This window comes from Podarcis tiliguerta (assembly GCF_965153285.1).
Source record: "Podarcis tiliguerta genome assembly, chromosome: 12".
Classification (NCBI taxonomy): domain Eukaryota; kingdom Metazoa; phylum Chordata; class Lepidosauria; order Squamata; family Lacertidae; genus Podarcis; species Podarcis tiliguerta.
In genome coordinates, this window is record NC_139545.1 from 22,995,376 (window position 1) to 23,019,796 (window position 24,421).

The 24,421-nt window shown below is 43.1% G+C and overlaps 1 protein-coding gene across 1 annotated transcript in view; it reads right to left on the reverse strand.

The window, feature by feature from the left end:
- The window catches only part of CHN2 (chimerin 2), a 152,344-nt gene that overhangs the window by 92,092 nt on the left and 35,831 nt on the right, over positions 1-24,421 (reverse strand). The window contains exon 2 of the mRNA XM_083405067.1: positions 6,195-6,233. Coding sequence (XP_083261193.1) covers positions 6,195-6,233 — 39 coding nt within the window. The remainder of the gene's footprint in view (positions 1-6,194; positions 6,234-24,421) is intronic.

The window sequence follows — 24,421 nt, forward strand, 5'->3', positions numbered from 1 at the left end:
CAACGATTGTTGCTGGGAAACCTGGTAATTGAACAATTTAATTTGGTTCAATGGACTGCAGGACTAAACCACTTCTGTTGAAAGTCTGGGAACGGTAGGATGAAATGAACACTGTCACCAGCCTTCAGTGCAACCACAGCTTTCCTTTCAAGGTATGTTTGAGAAAAGGTAAAAGGCAAAGGACCTCTGGACAGTTAAGTCCAGTCAAAGGTGACTATGGGGTTATGGCACTCATCTCACTTTTCAGGCCGAGGGAGCCGGCGTCTGTCTGCAGACAGTTTTCTGGGTCATGTGGCCAGCATGACTAAACCACTTCTGGCACAATGGAATACCATGATGGAAACCAGAGTGCACAGAAACGCCATTTACCTTCCTACCGCAGTGATACCTATTTATCTACTTGCGCTGATATGCTTTCAAATTGCTAGGTTGGCAGAAGCTGGGACAGAGCAACGGGAGCTCTGTGGGTTCGAACCACCGACCTTCTGATCGGCAAGCACAAACAGGCTCAGTGGTTTAGACCACAATGCTACACGTGTCCCGGTTTGAGAAGAGGGGAAGTGCAACAGCAGGTTTAATTCTCCCAAGCACTATTCCCATGAACTAACTCTTGAGAAAACCCTGAACTTTCTCCAGGTGTTTTCTGAGAATGCTTTGAAAAACCGAGCCAATTATGAATCGAACTGGAGGGAGCTTGCACATCACTAATTAAGTGAGTCAAACACAGGAAATGATCAGCATGAGGTGTATTATTGCTGTACGCTGCAGTCAAGTCTTTTGGCTAGCCTGAGGGCCAAACAACTCATTGCCCACAAACACGTGTACAGAAGAACACAGATGTAATTTTTTAAAAAAAATAGTTTTAGGAGAGTAAGATTTGGAGCAGTGAAGCAAGTGAAAGGGAATGTGTTATTCTTCCCTTGCTCATCATTCCTCTGCTCCAAACTGTCCTGGCAGTGAATTTTCACACACCAATGGGGTTCAAGTGATTTGAATCCCAATGGGGAAAAGGCCCTTCACAAAGAGCCACAGAGCAGGGAAGAACTATGCGCATCTTTTGTCACCATTCTAAACTCCCTTTTATAAAGCATGTTCAATGTGTAGCAAGCCTCTGATAGGGCACACTGCATGCTGCTATACCCATTCACGTGATAGCCGTTGCTTTAAAGAAAGGAAATCTAGCAAGCAGGTAGAAGCAGCCGGATACCAGCTTGGTCATTCGATAAGAGCCAAGTCGCTCAGACTGGAGCAGTGATGTTGCTGAGTTTGGAAATGATCACCTATTACTACGGAAACAATAAATGACTTCGCATTATGGCTAGGAGCACCATCATCTCAGGACGTTACAAAATGAACCATTCCCCTTTAGCTTGAATGGCAACAACACCCAAGGAAGGGGAGATGCAAAAAAAGGGGCTTGCTCCTTGGTAAATTGTATGCATGGCCAACTAAATATCTGGCCTGTGGTCCCTTTACGAGAAACAGCTATGATGCAGGGGGCAGATTCTGGAGAGCTGGCTCTGAGGTATGACCGGGGAAATTTGTTACTACCCTAGGCAAGCTCTCAAGCCACTTCAAAAATCAATTTTGTTCTACCACTTGCTCAGCTTGTAGTGAGTTCCCACATAAATGGCAGAATACAACACATGGTGTCAGAAGATTGATGGGCCATGACCGTCACGCAGAGCAATGTAAGAAATGTGCAACACAGATGCCTTACTGAGAAGAAGCTCAGTGCAAAGAATCCTGAAAATGTAGCTTACCAGTTTCATCACTTTCCAAAGCATTTGGAGACTTGGCAGAAGTCCTGCATGTAGGCACAAAAACTCAAAAGGCACCAGTATAGAGTGGGAGAGACCTGGCTTGGCACCAGCACACACCACCACAAGCCAGCAGTGCAATGTGGCTGCTAAACAAACTAATGCAATCTCAGGCTACGTTAGCAGAAGCATGGTGCCCGGATCATGGAAAACAATAGTTTCTCTCTATTTGCATTCGTCAAGCCACATCTAGAGTACTGAGCCCAATTCTGGGCACCAATCGCACCAGGAAGAACATAGACAAAGTGGGATGGGCCCAGAGAAGGGCAACCAGGATGGAGGAACTAAATCTTAGGTGGAACAGTTCAAAGATCTGGGGACGTTTAGCCTGGAAAGAACAGATTATGGGGAGACATGATAGCATTCAAATACCTGAAAGGCTGTTATGCATAAAAGGTGGTGGTGATGGTTGCTGCAATTTATTACCCACCCTGAGGGCCCTGGGCAGGTTACAACCATTAAAACACAACGTTAAAAATAGTGCAAAGCACTACTGAAATTAAAGAAATAAGGCAGGCTCTAGAAAGGTACATCTCAAGTGTCAAAAGCCGGCTGGTTCTCTGTTACTCCCATATGGCTAATTGAAGGCAGTGGCATAGCGTGGGTTGTCAGCACCCAGGGCAAGGCAAGTAATTTGCACCCCCTAACCCGTGGATTTGCACCCCCTAACCCACGGATTTGCGCCCCTAACCCTAACCCCCAGATGTTGCGCCCGGTGCAGCCGGCCCCCCCTGCACCCCCCACGCTACGCCACTGATTGAAGGATTGCATTCCCTCATACAAAGCTGCCTGCTCCCACCACCCATATAGGCCCGCTTGGTAGGGACATGGGAGAAGGCCCTCTTGGCAGCTGCACCCAGACTTTGGAACTCCATCCCTAGAGAAGCTAGACTGGCTCCCCTCTTGTCTTTTCACTGGCAGATGAATACTTTCCTGTTTCAACAGGCTTTTCGGAACTGACTGTTTTAATGAGGGGGCTGTTGCTGTACTGTTTTTGCTGTGATTGTACAGTATGCTTTTAATAGAACATATGTGTGTGTTTATAGATAGCTTTATATAGAGATATGTGTAGTGCTTATTTTTTTAAAAAAACAACCTAGGTTTTTTTAGCTGTTCTTCTTTTATCTGCAAGCTGCTTTGAGTCCCTGCCAGGGGAAAAGGTAGTGAATGAATGAATAAATGAATGAATGAATAAGTCTTTGGAGGGTGGTCAGGACTAGAACTACTGAGTGAATATTGCATGGAAGCAGATTTCAGCTGGGAAACATTAAAATTAACTTCTTAATGGTAACAGCTGATTGTCCAAGCAACACTTGCAATATTGTTGCGCAGCTGTCCGCCAAGAATGCCATAATTGCATCCTCCACTGCAGATCTTGCATGAAGCAAAGGCCTGGACTAGAAGACCTCCATGGTCCCTTCCAACTCTTAAAAGGTAAAGGTAAAGGTACCCCTGCCCGTACGGGCCAGTCTTGACAGACTCTAGGGTTGTGCGCCCATCTCACTCAAGAGGCCAGGGGCCAGCGCTGTCCGAAGACACTTCCGGGTCACGTGGCCAGCGTGACATCACTGCTCTGGCGAGCCAGAGCCGCACACGGAACGCCGTTTACCTTCCCGCTAGTAAGCGGTCCCTATTTATCTACTTGCACCCGGGAGTGCTTTTGAACTGCTAGGTTGGCAGGCGCTGGGACCGAACAACGGGAGCGCACCCCGCCGCGGGGATTCGAACCGCCGACCTTTCGATCGGCAAGCCCTAGGCACTGAGGCTTTAACCCACAGCGCCACAATTATGCATGATATTTCAGCTAGGAACTCCTCGTGGATAAAGCTTTGCATCTAATTTAAGTCTTTAAAAAAATAACCCTTTCCTTCATGCCTCTCCCTCTATCTGTTGCTTCTGGAAGGTTAGTTTCAAGGAATGGGAAGGAGAAAGGCATAGTGAGTGGTTGTGACTTCTGTGAGCCCCCAAATAACATTCAGAAAGAACTACAATGGTACCTCTGGTTATGAACTTAATTCGTACAATGGTACCTCTGGTTATGAACTTAATTAGTTCTGGTGGTCCGTTCTTAACCTGAAACTGTTCTTAACCTGAGATAACACTTTAGCTAATGGGGCCTGCCGCTGCAGCCGCGCCACTGGCGCGTGATTTCTGTTCTCATCCTGAGGTAAAGTTCTTAACCTGAGGTACTACCTCCGGGTTAGCAGAGTCTGTAACCCAAAGTGTTTGTAACTCGAGGTAATCTGAGGTACCACTGTATTACAAAGTGAGTCTCAGGGAACTGAGCCATCTCCGGGTCAGAGTCTTGAGGATTTATAGGATCAGGTGAAATGCAACTGACTGGTCCTCTGAGTCACCTGACCATTATGGAAGGGTGAGTCTCTGTAATTCCTTGTGGTTAACAGCACTGTTGGTGTCGAACTGATTTCATATGTTTCAATTGTACTTTTTTCGTACCGCCATGTTTGCTGTCCTGGGTTCCTTTGGAGGAAGAGTAACATAAAACAACAACAACCATCACAGCAGATAGCAGCCCAGTGGTAACAGTGGCTCAGAGCCAAAGACAGTTGTGTCTAGCTGCCAGAGTTCCCAATTTAAGACCAGTGGTGCTTTACAATCTAGTCTGTCTGCTCTCAGACTGGTCTCCAGCCCAACAATATGTGTTTGTAATGTCACTGTACATGAGAAATAACGTAAAAACAACATTGCATCTGAACTAGGGCTCAAGGGTAGCATGTGTAGGTGACAATAGCATTTGTAGATTAGAGGCAAATCCAACAAGCTCTAAAGCTGACAGGCATGGCATCTGGATCCAGTCTTTGAAAACTAATCCTGTATATTCCATGCTTTCAAATTCTTCATTTTGAATGTGGCTTTCTCCAGCACTAAATATATGATTGGCATCCTATTCAATATTCCTTTGGAAGTGGGGAGAAAACAACAACCAGGTTCCCAGAAACTTGTCTTGAATTAATGGTCCAACTACAACCAAAGTTAAGAAAAAGGCAACACTTTCAACATGAAGGTCCACTGCAGTTTTTGCCTTGCCACATGGTAAAATGAATGAAGCACACACACACACACACACACACACACACACACACACACACACAATAAATTCTTGACAACAGATTGGCAGCATCCTTTTTCTGTTTCAGCAGTACATATAATTAAAACATATACACCATGTGATCTCCTAAGTCTCTAATGACAGACTGTTGTGTTAGCAAGAACAATAAAACGAGCTTTTAAGGGCTGCTCCTAGAATCATGCCAGAACCTGCCCTTGGAGTAAATCTCTCTTTTTTTTTCTCTGCCTGCACTCCTGCGCCAGGGATTTTGTGCTGCACCTTTAGTCAATCAACACACTCTTTGTCCCATCTGTTGGTTCCATTTCTGTTTCTCTGACTTTTATGTCCAGTTAATAAGCACCTACGTAATGGCAGTGGCTTAGACAGGTCACCCCACCCATTTCAAAGCAGCTATTCCAAAACTGATGCTTCTTGGCTTTGGCAGGTGGTTAGCGAATGTGGAGCAAGGAGAAATCCCAGCAACCATGTGCAATGCAATCTTAAACATGTCCACCTGGATGCAATGGGACCTATTCTCAGATAAGTGTATATAAGATTGTTGCTCTATTCTAATTTCATGCCACAAGGCAGGCAACCCTATACTTAGAAATCCCTTACAGATGCCTTTCTTAAAACCCACTGATGATTCTTCCACACCTTCTCTAGATAGCTTTTAACCTTACTGTAATGGTTCTAGGGGTTGTTCGTGCGTAAGCTGGTGCAAACACCTGGCTGGGTTGCCTGAGTGAACCTTTTCTGTCCGGACAGCCACTCACCCGTGGCTGTCTCAATCGCTGGCAGAATCAGTCAGTGGGCGTTTCTTAAACTTCTTCCAGCAAAGAAGCTCTTTGACGCCTAGTCTCCTCCTACTCTCTCTGCGCGAAAGCCTTCTGCGCAAGGAGGGCGTAGGCAGCGGAGGACCTCTACTCTTCCCGCTGGTCCCCAGCAAGGAGTCATGGGACCGCCTCGCCACTTCCCTCATCTGCCCCCCTTCTCCACTGGTGCTACGCTGATTCTCTTCCCCAGAAGATGGGCTGCCTCTCCCAATCCCGGGACACTCTCCGGAATCCCTCTGGATTTTGCTCTCTCCCTCCGGCACTGATGGCAGTTCCCTGACACTTACTAAAACTGTTATTTTAAAAAGATAAATTTGACTTGGAACTTAAGCATCTGCTCCCATGGTTCCTCTTATCAATGGTCATTTCCTTTAGGTTCCTCAAATTATGCACAATGCCCTTCCAAAGTCTCATATGTTAGGTCCCCTGCCCTCCTCCCACCCCCAAATTCCAGTTTCTGATACTCACGGTATGATTTCCATATTGGGGGCTGATACTCTTCGGCATCTAAAATAGGGACAAAAGAAAAAACAAGTCAACCAAAAGCTCAGTGAACCTTTCAGCATGTAACTCCTATACAGAACTGATGAGAACTAGTTGTTACCATTGAATTTAGCGCAATATATGATATCCCCTCCCTGCAATATTTCTCATTTCATAGGAGTTGTGTAGGTACCCTGTCACAGATAATAATAATGATTTATTATTTATACCCCGCCCATCTTTCAACAAAATATTAAAATACAGTAATGCATCAAACATTAAAAGCTTCCCTAAACAGAGCTGCCTTCAGATGTCTTCTAAAAGTCTGGTAGTTTTTGTTCTCTTTGACATCTGGTGGGAGGGCGTTCCACAGGGCAGGTGCCACTACCGAGAAGGCCCTCTGCCTGGTTCCCTGTAATAAGAAATTTAACTGGGAGAGGATCCCGTGCGTCAGAGTATGAAACCTACACCTCCTCCGTCCATTTCTCTCATGCGTCCAAGGAAAGGAACAGGGTGGAGAGCATGAAGGCCCATGGATACAGAGAAACTACCCTGCAAAATAGGGGAAACTGTGTACTGGCTGAACAACCCTCCAATACACAGCAGGTAGTAGCAGTGCCCCTTCTCACAATGTAATGATGCAGGTTGTTGTGAGGGCTCCCTGTTGGCCACAAATCCTGAAATCATTTGGGCATAACCAGGGCATACTCCACGAAATACCTGTGAAGTACAACTACCTTTGTAGACAAACACCAAACACTTTATTTTACCTATTGACTCTGTTATTATTCGGAATACATGAGTCGACATATATGGAGCAGAAAGGAAGTCACAGGCAAAATACCAATACCTACAGTATTGTACCAATAGCGGATGAACATGCCTTGTTTTGATGACCACCTCCTGTCCATGAACCCAAGGTCATAGACATCAGGGGGAAGGTGGGAGAGGCCACGGAACGCGGATTGGAAGAACATTTAAACTTCTGTAGCTGCTCACATTTGCACTCATGCATAAGCACCCAGTTTACTTTGCTTCAGCAAAGGTGGCCATTTATTTCTGCTATGGCATCGTATAGGCTGCTTCTGCAACGTGTATCATTATAATGATAAATACAATGACCGAGTAGACTGTATCATTAATCTAGAAACAATATGCAGGTTAATTAAAACAATCTGATGTTTTCTATTCCTATGCTACTTATGGTAATGAAAAATCCAAGCACATTTCCTGAGCTCACACATATTTGTGCATTATATATACCTAAATACACAGTCGGTATGCCGTGCAAGTGATTAACTGCAGTGTGCTTTTAAAAATGAGACTATGCATTTGAGGCAATAAACTCCAGCAATATATAGATACATTTATCATCTACTCCTCCACACAATTCTCCAACCACTTAACTCTCAAAACAATCACTTTAACACTAGACCGCTCTGGCTGAGGCTTTCTACATTTCTTATAGTCCATGTCTAACATAATTCTGTTTCCCTAATATTGGGATGTATCATTAATTTGCAAAATGGATATACTTAAAATAAATGCAGAGTTAACCACATTTCATCAATAATTCTAAATGCTATACACTGCAAGCTTGATTGCATTTGGTGTTGCTACTGTTCATTCAACTGATCTTACGTTTATCATTACGGCTTCTTTCTATACAAATAAGCTGTTTCATAGCAATGCTTAATTCCTTTTGCTGCATCTATCCTTCAAAGTAAGGACGGATGGCCAGAAATGACTTTTTCCCCCTCTCCCAATACCCAAGTCTGTGCCGTTGGATGCTTATTAAATTATCTTATTAACATCAGCTTTGATCATAGTAACTAGATAATCCTTGGAATAATACTGTATGTACCGCTATGTAAAGACAAATGCGCTGACACACTGTAGAAGTAAAACACTTGTTTTCCGTTGCAGTACTACTGCGTGATCCACACTTTCATTTGCAATCTTACCTCAGGAAACAAGCCAAGTACAATCTTATTATGAAGCCGAAAGAGGTAGCCTTTTTAAGCTAATGAGCATTAAAAGGAAGGCGGAATTTTATGAGACTCTCACATTCATATTAAAGTAAACATGTGGGAAACTAATAAAAAAAGGGCTGGTTTGATGAGCAAATGGCTGGAAGAGTTTTATCCGTATTTTCATATTCTGCTGCAACAGAATATCAAGACTAATGCAGACTATTGGAAAGCTATGTTTGTGAAGATTTGCAACTGCGACACGAATAAACTTTCTGCAAAGCAAAAAACAGAACTGCACATAGACAGCTGATACTAAGATGGGAATAGTGACAAATGACACAACTTAATTCTGTTACTATCTTGTTGTGAAATATTATTTTTATTATTGTTAGCAGCCTTGAGAATACTTAGAATGAAGGGCAGCACAGAAAACTGCTCCATGTCGCTGCCATTGATGCCAAGAGTAGGGGTTGGCGCAATGTCAGTAGTAATGAACACATTACTACTGACATTGGGGGGCATCTGACACTCTCTTACTTGGAACCTGAACTTACTTCAGAGGAAGCACAAATAAGCTATAAGTTTTGATAAATGTGCAGCATGTGTGAATGCTGAGTGCAAGTGGTATGTAAATGACACACGCTTGGACTATTGCAATGCGCTCTATGTGGGGCTACCTTTGAAGGTGACCCAAAAACTACAACTAATACAGAATGTGGCAGCTAGGCTGGTGACTGGGAGTGGCGGCCGAGACCATGTAACACTGGTCCTGAAAGACCTACATTGGCTCCCAGTATGTTTCCAAGCACAATTCAAAGTGTTGGTGCTGACCTTTAAAGTCCTAAACAGCTTTGGCCCTGTATATCTGAAGGAGCGTCTCCACCCCCATCGTTCAGCCCGGACACTGGGGTCCAGTGCTGAGGGCCTTCTGGCGGTTTCCTCACTGAGAGAAGTGAGGTTACAGGGAACCAGGTAGAGGGCCTTCTCGGTAGTGGCACCTTCCCTCCCATCAGATGTCAAGGAATTAAACAACTATCTGACTTTTAGAAGACAACTGAAGGCAGCCCTGTTTAGGGAAGTTTTTAATGTTTGATGTTTTATTGTGTTTTAAATATTCTGTTGGGAGCCATCCAGAGTGGCTGGGGAAACCCAGCCAGGTGGGAGGGGTATAAATAATAAATTTATTATTAATATTAGTATTAGTATTATCAAATTTATGAATGTATGGGTATGCATATGAATCCTTGTTGAAGCTGTCTAATTTTAACATTGCTGGTCTGTCACTCATTGGCATGCATCCACCATGTGTCTCCAACTGTTCACCTTCACACTTCATGATGTTTAGCACTGCAAACACCAGCATACGCACAGTCCTGATTACTATGTGTATGTGCGTGGAATGGTTTCAGATAAAGTATTAAAGGGAAAAGCACAGAGATGTCCATAGATACCTGCTTATTATTTCCCATCCACTTCAAAATGCTCTGAATTAGCATACAGTGGCATTTGCTTTGAAAGGCAATTATATTCTGAACAATTAAATCATAAACGAATTGTTTGCTTTACGCTGTGTACTGAACCACTTACCAATTACTGGTGTTTACTATCCCAGTCTTATCGGGACAATCAGTGCAATACATTAAAAATGGCAACTGCTTTAATCCTTTTGTTTGTGTTAGGCTCTCTCATGTATGCATACATTTTACTATCTTAAATCACCAGTGAGAGAGAGAGAGTTGCTATTATGTCTGAAGATTGTTTGGGGTATGCATTTGCTACTCTTTGTTTGTTTGATTACTAGTATTTGAAGTATCGTTTCAGAAAGGTGTTCAAACTTTTCCAAAGGGTAAATAACATCGGATGAAAGGAACATTCTTGAAACATCCTTGGAAAAAGTCAAGCTGCATCCCACTGGAGTACAAAATGGAGAACGCTATAATTAATAATTATAGAGGGAATATGAAACCACTACTTGAACAGCCTATAGGCCCAATAACTTTATTACTTCTGCTGATATATCTTGCTCCCCCTGGGATCATTTGGTCCCAGGAGGACTGAAGAACGGCGGGACAAGAATCTTCTTATCATGCACTGGTGGAGCCAAAGTCTTTGAGGGAGGGAGAAGTAGGATCTTGATTCTGGGGAGATTGTTGCTTTTCAGCAAGCCAGTTTCTGGGCCATCTGAGAACCTTGGCGGAAGAACAATTTTAAAATGGAATAAACGATACGATAACCTGACCAAAGGAGAAGGGGAAACCATGGACCAGAGAGCAAAAATGTGGTTCAGGCAAGTATGGAGAGCGAAGAAAGGGAATGAGAGAGTTATTAGAGCCAAGGAACCCGGCAAAATAGGCAGAGTGAAGCGAGGAAATTATCGTGACCTGAATACAGTAAAATGCTTTGCTGCCAAAAGTCGGCTAGCAGGAAGGGGAAATTTATATAGGGATAGGAAAGGGCACAAATCATAGCGGATTGGGATGCAGCAAGGCAAAGAGCCAGTAAAATGACTTGAGTCCAAGGAGTCCAATGGCTTTCCACAAGGATGCAGCTGCTCAAGGTCCTGACTCCAGCCCAGCTCCTGGAATGCCTGAGATCCAAGCCTGTCAGTGGCCGAGGACCTTGGCAAACATCCATGCACACTAAGAGGCTTTATTCGTCACTCCGTCTATTTCTGATGTTCATGCTGTCGCTTGGGTAGCCAAAATGCACCACCCATTTGAAAGCGGCAAGTGCCAGCAGACTTGGGGAGACACAAAGGTTTGCAGAAGTACAAAAATAAATGGTGGCGGTGGTGGGAACCAAAGAAATGGAAGAAACCCCGAAATATCCAAAGGAGGACTCGGCATGCCCAGTGGCTATAGAATACTGAAAAGCTCCTGGGGGATTGGAATGGAAAATGGAAAAGAGAGGAACTGGGAGGCCTCTACGACGCAACACTTCGTTTCAGGACCACCCTATTTGATTCTGTTTCTATTTTCTAGAACTTCCCAGAAACAGTATTTATTTAGTGTGGGCAATGATCCCCTCCCAGTGTATTATTTATGCTCTATATACATAATAGATTCCTATACGTCCTAGGACCCTCGTACCTACGGGACCGCCTCTCCTGGTATGTCCCACAGAGAAACTTACGGTCTTCAAACAAAAACATCTTGGAGGTCCCAGGCCACAGAGAGGTTAGGCTGGCCTCAACCAGAGCCAGGGCTTTTTCGGCTGTGGCTCCGATCTGGTGGAACGCTCTGTCACAAGAGACTAGGGACTTGCGGGATTTGACATCTTTCCGCAGGGCCTGCAAGACAGAGCTGTTCCACCAGGCCTTTGGTCAGGGCGCAGCCTGACTCCCTCCTTTGGCAATCCTCACAGAACTCTAGCCCAATTGGTTGCCATTAATCTGACTGGAATTAATTTTATAATGAAATGATTTTAGAATGTGTATCATTTTATTGTTGTTAGCCGCTCTGAGCCCGGCTTCGGCTGGGGAGGGCGAGATATAAATAAAATTTTATTATTATATATTTATTATAGAATTGTTGGGTTGGGAGGGACCCTGAGGATCATCTAGCCCAACCCCCTTGCACTGCAGGAATGTGCAGCTGTCCCTGGCACCCGGGGGGGCCCCTCCCACTGCAGAAAATAGAACTGAAAGAAACGATCTGCTGTAGTTGATAAAATAGGTTGCTGCCTGTGCCTGGCTGCAGGGTGTGGGTGCCCACAGCAATTTCTCTGCTTTGCAAATTTGGCTATGGGCCTCATTTGGCAACCCTTGGTTTGAATAAAGTATGAGCATTCATTCAAACAACCACGCTCCACCTCACTGTAGCAATGTTTTCTGAAGAGCGCTATCTCAAATTGTAAAAAGTCTGCATATCTGACTACATAAAATATCAGGCAGAACAGCTTACATGAAACAAATTGAACAGGGGAAGGTTCACGGATCCTTTGTACTTCTTCTTTTTTAAAATAGCTTTTTTACATGTTTATCTTCATCACAATAGCATCATCTCGAATATAAACACAAAACCGAATAACCCCCTTCCCACTACAACTTCCCTCAACTTCCTCTTCTGGTTTGTTGCATAATAGTTTCCCCTGCTTTTTGGTTATATCTTAATATTGTATTCTCTCAATTAGATCCTTTCTTTATTCTGTTTGGTAATTGTCTGGCCACATAAAATATCAGGCAAAACAGCTTACATCAGTGATGGCCAAACTTGGCCCTCCAGATGTTTTGGGACTACAGTTCCCATCATCTCTGACCACTGGTCCTGTTAGCTAGGGATTATGGGAGTTGTAGTCTCCAAACAGCTGGAGGGCCAAGTTTGGCCATCACTGACTTACATGAAACAGGGGAAGGTTTGTGGATGTTCTGTACTTCTAAAGTGGGTTTTCCTTTGTGGGTGGGGAGTATGCGCATAGCAAAAGTGCTCTCATATTCTCAAATCCAGCCAGTGACACTTCTTCAGTAACTTGTGTTTAGGTAGCAGCAGAACTTCGCGACGAGTGTACTTCCAGTCCTGAACAGCCGGTACTTTAGGTCATATTTTTTCCCAATGCATCGTTGTTGTTACAGTGACACAGCAATGTGGTCAAATCTGATTGGCTATGTGCATGACATCATTTGTAGAAAGACAAAGATGCACCCAAGTAGCAGCCAACTGGGGCAGTGAACAATGAGCTTGCATGAATAGAGATCTTCTCCCCCTCGTTTTCATACCAAAGCTTCAGTTTTTTGTGCCAAACACGTTAGCCTCCAAGCATTTGGCACCACTCAACCATAGGACAGAAAGAGGAAAACCAAACTCCGTAACACTTTGAAATTATTGTGCTAACCTTCCCCCCAAAAGTATCAACTTTGTGACAATTGAAATTGACGAACCACTGAGCAGGAAATGCTATGAAAATATTTTCATAATTCATTGTCAAGCACGGCTGATTTTTCACAGCTAAGAGCAACCAGTCTCTATAGCACATACATGCTGCTAATAGTTTTTAATGCAAAAATCAGAATTATAATATATCTTATTCCATTAATTCATTTTAATATACGAGTTAATTTAATAAAAAAAGTTCATGAACAAATTATATTGTGTTTGCCGTCTGCTAATCCCACAGGAAGATATGAGGAATCTGCACCTTAGTGGGCTCTGAGCTTATCGTAAGATGATATAAAAATTCCTGCTTAATCTTGTGATTAGGATTTCACAAAATCTCAAAATATTATATGGAAGAAAACGATTACATTTAGTAAACTTTGCTCTTATTTACTGTATGAAATGGTTTGAATTAAAAAGGAAGAATTCCTGAAAGGTATTCCAAACTGAACACAACTTCTCTCCCAATGTTCACATTCAGATGTACAGAATCTGTACAGAATCATCCAGAGAATTAGAGCATAAGTTAGAATTTGTTTAAGCATACCTTGCACAGTTTACACATGGTTCAATCTACCTATCAATTAGAAATTAGAAATTGGGGCCAAATCTACAGGCTTCAAAAGTAAATGTGGAACCACAAATACAACTATTGTATAATTTCCAGGAAACTCCATGCTTTCACATTTTTAGAGTGCCCTAGCAGCAAAGTGACCAAAAATGACCATAAGGAATATTTCAATTAGAAACGCTGTTGCAGGAACGGTTCCAGTTTCTGCAACGTAGTCATAAGTTAACAAAATGTCCATTTATTTGCCTAAGGGAAGCTGATATGTTCCCTGAAAACTTATTAACCTTTAGCAAAATCCAAATCACTGCTTTCGCTCAATCAATTGTGCCTGACACATGTCATTTTATGATCTGTGTCACTGGGAACATGTTCACTTCTCCCACCAGTCAAGGGTAAATGAGGTGATCCAATCCTGTTCCTATAACTGACTGAGAAAAGAAATGCACAGCTTTGGAAAACCCTGACCTGAATAGCTCTTACACTCAATCTTACCTAAATATACAGCAGTTTTATTCACTAGCAATTTGCAAATATAATGAAATGCATTCAACTTGGAGAAAGGAAACTAGGCTGCCATATTCAGCATGCTACAAACATGCTACAAACAAACAGGAGCTAAAAGACAAAAAAAAAGGAGGGAACTCAACTCACGAGAAATCAGCCATACAATGATCAACATTCTATACTCAAAACAACACTTCTACAAGTGTGGAGTGAAAAACTCTAGACTATTGGCAAACAGGTGTAGGAAAAAATCACCCAAAACAAGAATACACTGCATCACAAAAAAATACAGCAACATAACATTCTCCTCCATAGAAATAACCTCAGAATTTGTGGAATTTTACTCCAACCTATACACTTCCCACAACCCACCAGGGGAGGAAATTAAAAAACTCCTAGTAGGACTAACCATGCCAACCTTAACTGATGAAGAAGATTCATGGACAGTCCTATTACACTGGAGGAAATAGATACTGTCCTCATAAACCTGAAACGACTCAAAGCCCCAGGCCCAGAAGGCTTTACAGCAGAATTCTGTAAGCAATTCAAAGAACCCCTGATGCCCTACATGACCTGCCTATTTACCAACATCAAAAAAGGGGGCCCCATTCCTAAAACCTGGACCTCCTCCAAAATAGTCTCTATTCCAAAACCACTCAAAGACAGCCTCAAAGTAGAATCATACCACCCGATCTCATTAATAAACCAAGACTACAAGATATTCACATTAATTTTGGCTAGTTGCCTAAAAAAAATTCCTACGCAAATTAATAGCCCCAGACCAGACTTGCTTTGTCCCTGGCCGCAATATAACAGATCCCATCAGGAAACTACTGAATCTGATTGAACACAGCATGGAAACTAACCTCCCAATGACAATTAAGTCCCTATACAACCTCAAAGCTTTAGATTGCCTAGAATGGAATTACCTATTAGCAGTACTAAAAAACATGAAATTTGGTCCCAACTTCTTACAAACCCTCAAACAAATCTACTCCCAAGCCTCAGCAAAATACAGAACTAACAATATGGACTCTAATATCATAGCAATTCAAAGCAGTAACTAGGCCCTTGACAACCTCAGAAAACCTCCTCCTAACAACAAACGGACACGGCAAGAGGATGGTATCCACAATATACAAAATACTGCTACAAAATCTGACAAACCCCCTCGACATAATCAAAAAACAATGGGAGGACAACATAGGTTATGGAATTAACCCCACCCAATGGACTGGAATGTGGTCTATCCTCCCTTAAATCCATCTCAGCTAAAAGAAAAAACTCACCCTGAAACTCACTTACAGATGGTACCTAACACCATGGAAACTAGCGCTGATATGCCCAGAAGCCTCACCAAAATGCTAGAGAAGCTGCACCTCCACAGGCACATACCGCCACATGTGGTGGAATGTCCCAAAATCCAACTCTTCTGGACATCAGTCATATAGGAAATATGCAAAATAACTAAGCAAGTATTAGAAGCCACCCCAGAATTGGCCCTACTGAACATCTTCCAAGATAATAATGCCCACTCACATAAAGAGCTCATAACCCACCTACTCTCAGCAGCCAGAAACATCAGAGCCAGACACTGGAGAGACCTGTCAGGAGTAAAATAAAACTGCTCCCAAACAAGCCAGTAGCCAGATGTGAGTGTAACAAAAGAGCATTATACATTAGAAGCTGAGGATTAATTCATATGCTTAATTAATTAATTTAACAAGTCTTACCCACTCGTTAAAATGCACATTCATATACAATCACAAAAGAATAAAAGGCAGATAAATTATAACCAAGCAAAAGAAAAACACACACATCCGCATTGCCACGAAACTCTAACTAACAAAGGGCTGAGTGAATTACCAAGTCTTAAGCTGGTACCAAAAGTTCAACAGAATTGGTGCCATTCATATCTCAGAGGGGTGGGAATTCCAAATCTGGGCTGCCACCAGTGAGAAGGCTTCAGCTAAATGCAGCACAGCCAGGCATGCCTCCCTGGCAGATCTCAGCAACTGGGCAGGTCTACATGAAATCGAGTGTACTCTTAGATATCCGGGGTTCAAGTTCAACAGGACTTTATAAACCAATACAACTACGAAGCAGGCTCAGTAGCATATGGGCAGCCAGTGAAAAATGGTTATGTGCTCGTGGTACGCTACCCCTGATAGGAAAGCTTGTCATAGCATTCTACTTGCCACAAACCAACTTCAAGGGTATAGAGTATATTATAGGTATCCAATCTTCAGGTTACCAGCACATGGGCCACAGTGGCAAGGCTCTATATGTCCAGGGATGGACAAACCTGGTGTACCAGGCATATACCATAGAGGACACTGGAACCTCCAGAGACACTAATGTATCTAGGGGCACTCCCAGGAGCCCCAGACTACATACCTGTTGGTTCAGAAGGACTTCCAGAAAAGAAAACCTACCCAATTCCTGGTCCTGGTTATGGCCCTCCCACATGACCGCTGTCTCGTCAGGATTCAGCTTCAACTTATTGGTCCACATCCAGCCAAACACTGAGTCCAGGATGTGCACAGCCTCACCCGACTCAATTGATACAGAAAAACAGAGCTGAGTGTTTTAGAGGCAACGACAACATGGACGTGGCATCTGCTGGCATTTTGGAACATATAATTACCATAGACATCCGCCTTTGTGCTAACTTTTACTAGAGTTCGGGGTTTCTGGGCTCTTGTTTAGCTGGTGCTACCTACCGCCTATGTTTTTTCGGCATGATGCAAAAACTGCTAGAAATGTGTAACAGTGTGTTTAGTAACTTATCTTGTATACCCTGATTCAACAGAAGCCAAAGCAAATCTCTCCGTCTCTTTAGTCCTGAAATGTAACCTATAAGCGCATCTCAGTGACTGCAATGAAAACAAAGGCTGAAAATTAAGCTCTATGTTAAATTTGCTACTAAAGGCAGAATCTTCAAAGAGAAACATTCAGGTTACCATCCTATAGCACAGCAATGGTGAATCTTTCATAGCTAGCTTTCTGAGAGCTGGGGACCATTCTGTTGGAAGAGGGAAAATGGGCGGAAGAGGATGTATAATATAGCTACGTTTCAGCTGTACCAAATGAAGGGTGTTGCCTGTGGAAAGCCTATCAGGTTGGCAAGCAAGGCATTCAGATTCCAGAACTGAGGTTCCCTATCCCTGCTAAGACATTTACCTAGATCCTAGAATAACGCCCCACTGAATGCCATGGAATTTACCTCTGGGTACAAAGGCATGGGATCGCACTGTTATATCTGTGCTGAGCGTTTTGCTGACTTATTTTATTTAAGCTTGGTTATGAAACATATAGGGACGCAGGTGGCGCTGTGGGTTAAACCACAGAGCCTAGGGTTTGCCGATCAGAAGGTTGCGGTTCGAATCCCCACGACGGGGTGAGCTCCCGTTGCTCGGTCCCAGCTCCTGCCAACCTAGCAGTTCGAAAGCACGTCAAAGTGCAAGTGATAAATGGTACCGCTCCAGCGGGAAGGTAAATGGCGTTTCTGTGCGCTGCTCTGGTTCGCCAGAAGCGGCTTAGTCATGCTGGCCACATGACCCGGAAGCTGTACGCCTGCTTCCTTGGCCTATAGAGTGAGGTGAGTGCCGCAACCCCAGAGTCAGCCATGACTGGACCTAATGGTCAGGGGTCCCTTTACCTTTACCTATAAAACACATAAACAGCATCTTTGGGCCCAAGTTTTAACTGTTCCTAAAACTGTGTTACCGGTTGTATGAGAGTCTTATCATCAGCCTGAAAACCCTCAAGATAAGTTAGTAGGCATAATAAGTTGGTGTTAACATTTACATCCTTCAGTAATGTGCTGCTTTTTTTTTTAACGGACTTATAATTTTTGGCTTACCCCAAAGCCTAGCACATTTTCTTGAAGAGTTGCAGTTATTTTACAGGATGTCTCTAAGGCATGTCCTAATTCCGGAGTTCTGCTAATTATTTCCCTAGGAGTGCTGTTCTTGCAAAATAATTAATATTCCAAATATTAAACAGCCTTCTGTTTGAATTTAAAAAGCACTGCCATCAAACAAATCACATTCTGGAAAATATGTCAACCAAGTTACAATTTTTATTAAATCCTAGAAAAACAGCAATAACAGCTAAAGAAAGTCTGATCATTTCCTCTGATCATTTCCAGCTAAGCTTTTGTACATCATAAAAAAAAAATCTCAGAAACGATTTTAATTACTCATAAAAGTCTACAAGTATCTTGGAAATATTTTTTCAACTAACAGTGCCATCTTATGCATATTTAACTCAGAAGCAAGCCCTACTGATTTCAGTGGGGTTTATTGGAAGTATGCTTGCAAATGCATAGGACCATATTGCTCTATTTAATGTCTTGCCTAATGAAAACTTCTGGAGAACTCAATAGCTTGAGTCGCTTTTGTAACATTTTGGCTACAATAAATGTTTCCCCCTCTATAATGGGCTGACATGGCTACCTTTTTCCATTGCTCCATTTTCCAGCTGTGGACAAGAGGTCAGCGCAAGCAAAATGTATTTCCTGACTACCTAATCAAGGCTAAAGATGGGAGTAGGAGGAAGAGGAAAGTCTGTGTGCCCCTTACGTCCCCCTCTTTCCTTTTGTACTTGTCAGTTGACCAAAACCTCCTAGTGTGTGGCAGGAAACAGTTGAGCTAGGAGGACGAGGACCAGGAAGTCTCCTCCTTTTAAAGTGGTTCCTACCTCCTATTGTTCCACTGAAGGGAACTTCTAAATCATTTCAGGATGTCCTCTTGATCCTGAATGAAGACAGTGGTATACAGATAGCATCATAGCTAAATAGACCTGGTGATACATTTTATACCTTTTAATGGCTACAAACTTTTTATAATCTGCCCAAAGGCAGCATGTTTAGTTGCGTCACTCTCATAACAATTTGGCTTTTCAATGTTTTAAAGCAAATCTCTAGACCCAAATCTTTCCAAACTTTTCATGTTGGTGACGCACTTTTAAGACGTGCATCATCTGGCGACATGGTAATTCAGTTTTGCTAGCAAACCAGGGGTTAAACTAACCCCTTTCCCGCCCCAGAAGGAGCGCGGGGAGTGTTTCCACGACATACCTACACACTGCAGCCGACACACTAATGTGTCGCGACGCACAGTTTGGAAAGCTCTGCTCTAGAGAAAGACTTATCCATTGAACATGCTTAGGCTAACTAGTGGAACCAGGAACAAGGGCAATTTTTTAAAAAAATATTTTATTTTATTTACTGTGTTTATATACCACCTTTTCTTCAAAAGGTTCAAAGTACACCCCTCCATTTTAACCTCACAACAGCCACGTGAGGTTGGTAAGACTGAGAAAGAGGGAGGGAGGGACCCAAGATCGTCCAGTGAACTTCATGACCAAGTTGAGATATGAACTTGGGTTTCCCAATACTCTAACCATTTACAACACACTGGCTTAGTGACAGTCAATATGCCCCAAGAGTGCCCAAGTATTGCACCAAGGTGATGATGGACTTTGCTGAATACTATAATTAAAAATCATGTTTGAGAAATGTTTGACGAAATTCATCCCAACAGCATTAGCAAGCTTTTCATAGTTCACTTCTACCTCTACCCACATCAACATGGTAATGAAAAACCTTTTTATGAATAGATTTCTCTTTTCCTGTTCTCTATCTTAAAGGAGGCCAATAACCCCCATTCAAAGAGCTGCTTCAATAAATGTAGATCACGATACCTGACGCAGGGCAGTATTGCCAGGGTGGAATTGACTTCACAGTGAAGTGTTCTAGGCTGGTACATCAAACTGGCTTATAACTACAGCTACTCTTTGAGCCCCTGGCAGCTGCTGGTTTTCAACAGCTCATGCAAGCCGGCTTTCAGCTGTGCTGCAAAGGGCTAAATTATCTGCGCAACTGCTGATGCCATATGCTGAACTCAGCATGGATCAGCTTTTGGCACTTAGTCGCTATTGCAACCCAATGCCCCAGAGGGAAGACATAAAGAATCATTTCCTGATTCCAATAATAGAAAAGAACTTCGGTGGGAATAAAGAGGCCTAACTGCCCATTCTTTTATCATTGGCTATGGATTGGATCAAGCGATGGCATCATTAGGCAATTTCTACTTCTATTCATTATTCAAATGGTTTTGAAATTCTATCAAAAACAAGTCATTATCACCATCTTTTGATAAATGTATCTGATGACCTTTCAGGGAAAAGACATTATTTTGAAGTATGATTATGCAGTAGCCTTATGTACAGACCACTGACATGCTCTCGCTATGCTGAAGTATTTTAAAAGGTCAACACTCATAATTCTTTCCATGTATTCTACCAGAAATACAACAGAAATTAGTTTGGGAGAAAATGCAGGATTCTCCGCCGACTAATACTGTCTAATCCTATGCATGTCTACTCAGAAGGAAAGCCGAATGAGTTCCCAAATGGGTAGAGAGGATCATAGCCTTAATGTGAATATGTGGTTTCTTGCTCTGCCAATGATGTCATTTGCATATTAGACAAAAACATGAAATGCACTGGAACCAGAAATTCCAAAAGCACCTGTTATTTTCACAGCATTTAATTCCTTCCCAACTGATGTAACGGAATAAATTGCTTTCTTACTTGTAACCAAACTAATAATCTCAGCTGAATGTAAGCTCTAGATAGCATCAAACCTTTCAATATTACTAAATGCTACACACCATGCTTTAAACATTGAAATATGAGAAATAAAATATGACCTTTTCAAAACTAAAGGTCACATGTACAGAAAATGGTCTGATACACAACCACTGCTTCCTAGTGCAATCCAAACTGTCAGCGTTGCAGTAGACTGAATGATGCAATAATGCACGGGGTCTTTTAATTTATACACGCCTCACTAATGTGTTTAAGTGAAATAAATATGTTTTAGATAGCAATGAGGACATTTTCCTCAAGGGCAGTTTCAGACTATCCCAATAGAACTGGCTACTTGATGTACGTACAGAGATCCTGTCTTTTCCAGACACTTTTATTCCCTGGGGAAACAGGGAAGAAAAACATTTTCTTGCTTTGCTATACTTTATTAAATTCTGAACGCATTTAGAAACCTGTGCTTTGGCAACTGTTCCTATGAAACCGGTATCAGAAGGGCAAGTGCTAGACAGCAAGCAGCTTCTTATGTACACAGCCACAGATACATGGTGTACAGCACCAGTGGTCTTGAAAACTGTGGAAATTCATTAGGGAAGGATTGCCTGGTCTCTGCTCTTTAACGCCACCACTGCAAATGACCAGGGGGCGAAATGGCAGTTTCCAGCAAAGCAGAGGTCAGGTGACCCAGGGACCCAATAAGACTGCTAGTTGCTCTGTAGGAGGAGCTTGCCACTCAGGACCAAGTCCAAGGTGCGACTGTCAAACAGAATCCATTCCGGAAGTCTCTTCGACTTTCAAAACATTTGAAAACCAAATCGCGGCTTCTGATTGGCTGCAGGAAGCTCCTGCAGCCAATCAGAAGCTGTGGAAGCTTCCGACGTTCGGGTTCCAAAAGAACGTTCATATACTGGAGCAATCACATCCAGGTTTGTGGCGTTCAGGAGCCAAAACGTCCAAGTTCCAGGGCGTTTGACAACCAAGGTACGACTGTACTCCTGGTTAGAACAGCTACAGGTTCTGGGGTGACGATTACAGTGTGGCCTCACCCCCACACCTGCTTGTCTATGCTTAAGAAAGCACAGATCCAAGTTAGTTTTCTGTTTGCCCCACTGTTTTCCCTGAAAAAAACTGCTCTTTAGCACTGAATCAGAGCAATGTGGAGGAAACCCAAATTGATGCTTGCTTCAATTCGGCGGTAAAATTCAGGTTTTCCTGGGGGAAAAGCAGTAGAAGCAGGAGTCTGGATGACCCCTAAGTTACAGACGGGGTTGCAGTATGCTGGAAGAATCAGGTTTGCATGCTGGGAGTCCTCCTGGACCCAGCGTTGCTCCTAGAGAGCCAGGTAGAAACTGAGATCAGGAGTGCTGGTCACAGCTTAAGTGTATGTGCTAAATCACATGTTCCTGGAACAGGAGGGCTTTCGAAGGGCATCTGCTGATACAAAATACAGCAGCTAGAGTTTGATGGGGAGCAGGTTTTTGGGACCATGTAACTCTGTTATTACGCCAGCTTCACTGACTCGAGCTCTGTTTCTTAACCTAAATCAAAGGGCTCGTAATTAGCACCAAAGCTCCTCAACAGTTTAGGACCGGAAAACTGGTTGCTAAGATCACTCCTAGTATAATATTAGAATTTAGCAGCCAAACAGGAAACACAAGCAAAGTCACCTCTGAGCAGCGGTTGTAATGAGGGTTCAATACTATGTTGGCTCAGTTCAATACTGTTTAGTACTCTCAGACATAGGTGACTTTGGTTAGCAGTGTCTCACTGCTTTTACGAAATCCGAGCTCTTCATCAGTATGCTTAAGAAGATAAAGGCTTCATTGCATATTCTGCTCATTTAGTATCATCCAAACTAATCCGAGCTTCCTAAGCACAGCTCTGCACTCTTCCCATGTCCAAGTGAGCTTCTCCCCCCCCCCCCCGCCCCCAATGCTTTCCCCATGGAAATCTGCTCTTTAATGTTCTTGGCAATCTGCAGAAAACTCGAATTGCTGTTTGTTCCAATTCGGCATTAAAGAGCAGGTTTTCGTGGAGAAAGTGACAAAAGAAAGTTAGTTTTCGGACACTGACTGGCTAGCGCAGACCTAGAAAGTATGGGTCAAAAGTGTGGATGAGCCCTAAGTCAAAGATGTTGTGCTCTACAGATTGGGGTATCTGTCTGGGAACTGCCATCAGTGTCCGAGGGAGAGAGCAAGCTCCGAAGGGATCCCAGAGAGCGTCCCAGAAGAGGGAGGGGCAGCCCATCTTCTGGGGGAGAGAATCAGCGTAGCACCAGTGGAGAAGGGGGGGGAGATGGGGGAATCAGCGAGGCGATCCCATGACTCCTTGCCAGGGACCAGCGGGGAGAGAAGGGGTCCTCCGCTGCCCACGCCCTCCTTGCGCAGAAGGCTTCCGTGCAGGGAGAGTAGGCAGAGACTGGGCGTCAAAGAACTTCTTTGCTGGAAGAAGTTTAAGAAACGCCCACTGACGGATTCTGCCAGCGATTGAGACGGTCACGGGCGAGTGGCTGCCCGGACAGGAAAGGTTCACTCTGGCACCCCTGCCAGACGTTGGGACAAGCTTACGCACGAGCAACCCCTAGAACCATTACAGATACCTTTTCATTTTTTAAAGAAAGCATGCATAAATCACCACACCCTACTCCTTTATAGATTTCTAGCATCACCCATTTAGGCAGCAATGTAAAATTGCATAGTCTTTTCTCTAGCCAGATCAACTGATGTGCCACAGTGCTTTGACTCATTAACCCTCATGATTTTAGAGGAGGCTTATGGGTGGTGCTTGTTGAAACATATTACAGCTTCCACATTCCTCTCTCTGTTAAAAGGCATTGCTTTAATTCTAGGAGACAAATAAGAAGAATAAAAATGCACCCTCTGACCAAATAACACTGCGTAGTTCAAACAAAAATGAAATGTACTGGGCAATCCTTTCCAAACATGATTTCCATAAACCTGATTAACACAGAGGCTGAAAAGAAGCATGCCGTGTGTGTGTGTGTGTGACGGTAATGGGTAATCAGAAATCAGTATAAATGGGAAATGAACTGCCTCGGGTAGGAGCACAGTAAGAAAATGAAGAACTGCAAGGTGTGTGTGGCTCAAGTAGTTTCAGAACCGCAAAAGCAGGCCTGAGCTAGAACATCCCGGTAATGTTTTGATGCCACGTTTTCCGAAAATATTTGCATTCCATTTGAAAGCTTGATGCTCTTCCGTTTATTTTAGCCGAAGCTTGCTTAACAAAAGGAAACCGTCATGTACAAAGTAAATTAAAAAGCACAGGCTGCATAATATAAAGAAATCTAATTACTGCGCTGCAGTGTGTGCTGCATAAATTCTTCTACAATTCGCTTGTACTCACTCTGCACTTCTGATCTCACAATTAGTGCAGTCGTATTATGCTTCCCTAATGCAGACATTAAAGAACAAATAATAGACTTGAATGTAAGTGCTGCTTGTACAGGAAACTCATGGGGGAATTCTGAAGTGAGTCTATTATAATCCTCGCTCACAACATTTTATTAACAGTTAAGAATGGGAATAAAAAGTTCAAGACAAATTGTCCTAACCATATCATTCAGAAATGTATAGATCCTGACCTAGTTCTGTAAGTTTGGTTGTACTACTGCTGCTGTTAACTGAATTTATATCCCACTTTTTCTCCAAGTACAGTGGT